This window comes from Brassica oleracea, chromosome C8, assembly GCF_000695525.1.
Source record: "Brassica oleracea var. oleracea cultivar TO1000 chromosome C8, BOL, whole genome shotgun sequence".
In the NCBI taxonomy this organism is placed as follows: Eukaryota; Viridiplantae; Streptophyta; class Magnoliopsida; order Brassicales; family Brassicaceae; genus Brassica; species Brassica oleracea.
The window spans coordinates 28,714,571-28,719,272 of NC_027755.1; the positions used below are offsets into that span (position 1 = coordinate 28,714,571).

The following is a 4,702-nucleotide window of genomic DNA, read 5'->3' on the forward strand; positions in this document are numbered from 1 at the left end:
AACTTATTTTGCTAAAACTACTTACATATAAAAACAGAGGGAGTATATGTTTATAATCTTAAATTCAGGGTTCTAGTTAAATGCTTAAAACACAAGCAACAAGATCAATTCTGTTGAAGGATCTTAATTAAATCATCCTACCAGTTCTATGTTATCAATAATTCACCAAAACTTTAATGAACCCTAAGTCTAACAAGATGAGTACTCAGACATAGTTAAAGTAAAGTGTAATCAGTGACTAAATAAATTGCATAAATAAAATAAGGTAAAAGTGTTAGAGTTCCAATACAAATCTTCGAAGGAGTTCTCTCCAAAAACTATTAAATAAAAGCCCTAAGTAATATGGCGTTGAATAAATGTGTAAGGTGGTGTTTTGCCTAAATAATGGCAAACACTATAAATACTAAGTATAAAGCCGGTCAATAGCATTCTGGTAATATGTGGATTTTCTAGGTTTGAGTCGGCTTGAATCAAGTCGGGCCCCGTCTAATCGCTCGAGTGTCAATCGACACCAAGAAAGAATGTCGATCAACACTTCTTCTGAATCTCAACTCTAACTTCTGATTTATTGAGACGCTACGAGTTTCCTCGTCCATAAGCTATAAAATGCTTCATAATCTCCGCATTGTTTTAAAACATGTATGGACCTTAAAAACACTTTAAATAAGCTCCAAACATAATATAATAACTCTAAAAATGATTTATATTATGGCTATAAACTGGTAAATTTCATAGTATATCACAGCTTTAAAAATACCGGTCAAAAACTTTTATGATTCAAGATCCCACCAATGCCCTCTTGCTATGTAATAGAGGCTCTATTATAGAGCTGCCTCAAGATTCAAGATTGATCAGTTCGAGAAAGCTATAGAAGATAGCACACTGGTTCTCAATCTTCAGCGGCGGCATCGAGCTATAACTGATTTTTAAGAGCTAGAAATGATTTTTAAAAATTTGGTGTGGATTGTAATCAATTTTTATTTGGTTTCAAAATTGGCGTGGTCAGAAATCAGACGGCGCTCTCCGAATATTCTCTACCTGTTTGCTTCATACAAAATTACAAATACGATAGCGTTTCCGTCTTTGATGGGCTTTAAGTCTCACGCTCCCGCAACTCGATTAAGATAAATATCATGAAGCACACATTGTAACATTGACTTTGAGTGTAAGTAACTGTAATAACACTTTCAAACCGCTACGGAACAACCTTGGTGGTGGGAGACCGAACCCAAGAAAACAAAAATAACAGACACACGAAATTAAGGTACACAGGCCTTTCCCTCTTTTCTTTTCTTTTCATTTCTATACATGAAATTATGTATAACATGACTACAATAAACCCCAAGAAAAGTGAAGAAACCAGAAGCTGCAGATTTTTTTTTAATCCAAACATTCATCTGCTGTTTCTTCTTTTACTAGTTCTTGTGGTTATATAAAAATGGACCAGGGTTTGGGTTAAAGGGAATACTCTGTTCTCGGCTTCGTGTGAAGAAGGGATGGTTCAGTGCTTCTCTTGCCTTGAGCCTCACCGCTGGATCATATCTAAGCAACCCTTGTAACAGATCTATCAGATCACCCGCCGAGTGATCCACATGCTGCATGATCAAGTTCTGCAGAAGGTTCAATTAAAACATGGTGTCCAGCACAGATGAGTTAATGTCAATTCCAAAGTTATTTAATTTCGATACTTAAAAGAGATTAGTTACCGGTAACCGGGGAAGTTTCCACACTGCTTTCAAGCTGTCTCTCGACGTCGCACCTTCAGGCCAATCTAACTTTGCACCTCGCCTGAAGTATCTCTCCGAGCGCCGGCTGCAGGAGAACCGTTTTGATTTTCATATAAGAAATTAAAAAAATTCACTTTCATATCCTCTGCTGTTAATAGGATTTGACTTGTAGTTCTTACTCGGCTCTGAGCACCATATGAGGTGGCAATGGTCCTAGGACCCTTTCCATCATGGCCAAATGTTCCAAGTTTTCATGCGTTTGGAAAAGCGCCTCTCCCTGCAAAATTTATTCAGAAAACATATATATTATCTACACAGATGAAACATAAAAAACAAGAGAAAGTTACTCACCGAACAAAGTTCAACAAGTATGCAACCAATACTCCACAGGTCACATGGATAGTTCCATCCAACCCCTGCAACAAAGTTCCATACTATTAAAATATTATGTACACAGAGGTGTCAAAAAGTCATAAGAGTTATTAAGTTTACCTAGGATAACTTCTGGTGCGCGGTAATGCCTTGTGGATACGATATAGTTATGGTCTTGATGTTCAAAGGTTGTACTTCCAAAATCAATGAGCTTTATGGCACTTGACTTTGGCAGATTCTTGAAGTATGATCCATCTTTCGTGGGTCGTGATATAAACTAGATTTTCATGACCACGAAGGAAAAAAAGATAACCAACTTGAGTTATACTAGTTCCTTCACTGATACATATCACACAAGCCATGAACCTAAATGCGTCCAGCTAAAAGATGATTTGATTACTCACCTTATAATCAGGTATTTTTATATATTCAGACGACACCAGAAGAATGTTCTCCGGCTTCAAATCTGTGTGAATCAGCCGTAAATCGTGCATATCTGTCAGAATAGAATGAGAAAAGTCTCAGTACACTTAGCAAACAAAAGTCTCCAGAAATACTGTCGAATCAAAATTTGGATTCCATGGAAACTGCAGTAACAAAAGAGAAACATTAAGAAATAATCACTAATGCCTAAGTCTTGTAACAGAAAGCAAAATGACTTTTATGGCACTAATGGACAACTATAAAGAAGAATGGGTCAAGGAGAATAGTCCACACACATGCTACAGACTCCAAAAGTTGTCTGCCAAGCTCCCGAACAAGGTCAATAGGAAATGAACGGTAGCTGTTTTTGCGGAGAAAATCATATAAGCTTGGCCCAAGCTTCTCAAACACCTGTTGAAAACCATTTAAAACCCATCCGCAACTTCTTTTAACTCACACACAGTACTCAGGGCGTGATTTCCCCTCAAACTTATCAAGGATAAACAGAACTTACAATACAAATATGATTACGATAGTCAAACCAATTCCGTATTTGCACACAACTGCAAGGAATGGAAGAGCTTATCCCAAAATGCAAAAAAAAAAAAAAAAAAAACTTAACACTAACCAAAGAATAAGTAAAAAAGGAAAGAAAGATTCTCACCGAGAACCACCAACATCGTGCCTTGTAAGCCTCTGCAGCACGTCAATTTCAATCATAGCAGCTTCACGATACTTGTTTACAGACCGTATAACTTTGATAGCCACAGCTTCTTTGTTTTTATTATCAAAACATTCCAATACTTGGCCAAATGTACCTGTGAGAATACAATCCATTAGATGATGAAATTACAAATCTTCTCCAATAAGGACTATATAAACATAAAAGCAAAGAAGTAAACTAACCTTCACCCATTTTGCTGAGAATTTGATCTGCACACACAACAGAACAGAGCATGTCAGTGTAACGTAGTTAACCTCCATGATAGAGTCAGTGAAACAGATAGATAAGACTCACATCGTGGGGTCAAAGAATCTCCAACGACAAAGACAAAGTGGCCGTCTTTATCATCAGGTCTCCAGGGAGGAGAGCCCTGACGAGGAAAGCCATTATAAAACATGTTCGGGTACACAAAACTGGGAGCTACTCCACTCGCAAACTCTTGACCATAGTACAACGGAGGATGAAACACCTGAAGCAATGCAAACACACCAGCAGTCCTTAAAAATCGAAACTTTTAACACAATTCGAAGTATGGTCCACAAGAACAGACAAAAGAATCGAATTGCAAAAAAGGATCAATCAAGGTATCGCTTTTTTGGGGTAGGTATGAGGACGATTCGTTACCGTGGGTGGAGGAGGAGGAGGAGGAGGCGCAGCATCCCAAGCCAATCGGGGCCGTTTCCTCGGACGCTTATCGACGATCCGATGCGGGAATTCAATGTTCCGGTGAGTTTCCAAGATCATCGCGATCGAGCTAGGTTTCTCACGATGCAAACTGCTTTGCATTGAAGGGCAAATCCTGAGCTGAAATCAAAAAACCAACATTGAGGAAAAGTGATAATTGAGGATGGGTTCGAATCGAATCAAGAAGATAAGATTCTGAAATTCGAAAAACCCTAGAAAATCTTCAATTGTGAGATCTATTTCAATAGGTAAAACTAAAAAAGGTGGGAAAAGTAACAGAAAAAATATATATAAAAAAGAGTATAAAGTTAATGTAGCTTAGAAACTAACCGTAAAATCTCTCTCTCTCTGTCTCTTTCTCGCAGATTGAATTTAAACGATCGGGAATACGAAATGCTATCTTTCACTAAATTGTCATTCGAGCAACAAAACAAACAAAATATCAAGGGGAAAAGAAATAATAAGAGAGAGAGAGAGAGAAAACAGAAGGAAGAAAGCGAGCGAACCAAGGGAGGAGACAGACGGCTACGGAGAGAGAGGCATTACGAAGATTTTAATGGGCTTTTCCTAACGGCCTACTTTTCATTAAATATCTATCAACTAAAGAACGAGACGAAGTTTATCATACCCAGCTGCAAACAATGCGGAGTTTAGTTAGTATATTATAAAAACAACACGATGTTGTCCACTAAATAAACGACAGGAAGTTACTGTATCCCGACAATTTTTTTTTTTTTTTTTTTTTTTTTTTTTTTTTGAGGAAGGAAAAAAA

At 37.5% G+C, this 4,702-nt stretch overlaps 1 protein-coding gene across 3 annotated transcripts; it reads right to left on the reverse strand.

The window, feature by feature from the left end:
• Positions 1–1,106: 1,106 nt before the first annotated feature.
• On the reverse strand, positions 1,107–4,480 carry LOC106307612 (serine/threonine-protein kinase AFC1). 3 transcript variants are annotated; one of them, XM_013744608.1, is made up of 14 exons: positions 4,437–4,480; positions 4,261–4,336; positions 3,871–4,050; positions 3,541–3,715; positions 3,429–3,455; positions 3,187–3,340; positions 3,037–3,103; positions 2,819–2,933; positions 2,504–2,595; positions 2,220–2,376; positions 2,079–2,143; positions 1,907–2,004; positions 1,707–1,812; positions 1,107–1,610 (listed from the first exon to the last, which is right to left on the reverse strand). In XM_013744608.1, exons 3-14 carry the CDS (start codon positions 4,030–4,032, stop codon positions 1,416–1,418), a joined length of 1,413 nt encoding a protein of 470 aa, XP_013600062.1. In that variant the 5' UTR covers positions 4,033–4,050; positions 4,261–4,336; positions 4,437–4,480; the 3' UTR covers positions 1,107–1,415. The 3 variants fall into 3 exon arrangements, with proteins under 3 accessions (XP_013600062.1, XP_013600063.1, XP_013600061.1); XM_013744609.1 differs by lacking the exon at positions 4,437–4,480 and having other exon boundaries at positions 3,037–3,085; positions 4,261–4,430; XM_013744607.1 differs by lacking the exon at positions 4,437–4,480 and having other exon boundaries at positions 4,261–4,430.
• Between the last annotated feature and the right edge of the window lie 222 nt (positions 4,481–4,702).

Excerpts from the sequence above, each read along its gene's own strand:
- LOC106307612 (XM_013744608.1), bottom strand. The coding sequence starts at position 4,032 with ATGCAAAGCAGTTTGCATCGTGAGAAACCTAGCTCGATCGCGATGATC. Across the intron at positions 3,456-3,540 it reads AGATTCTTTGACCCCACGAT|ATCAAATTCTCAGCAAAATG; the intron begins GTGAGTCTTATC and ends TTGTGTGTGCAG. Across the intron at positions 3,104-3,186 it reads CACGATGTTGGTGGTTCTCG|CTCTTCCATTCCTTGCAGTT; the intron begins GTGAGAATCTTT and ends TTTTGGGATAAG.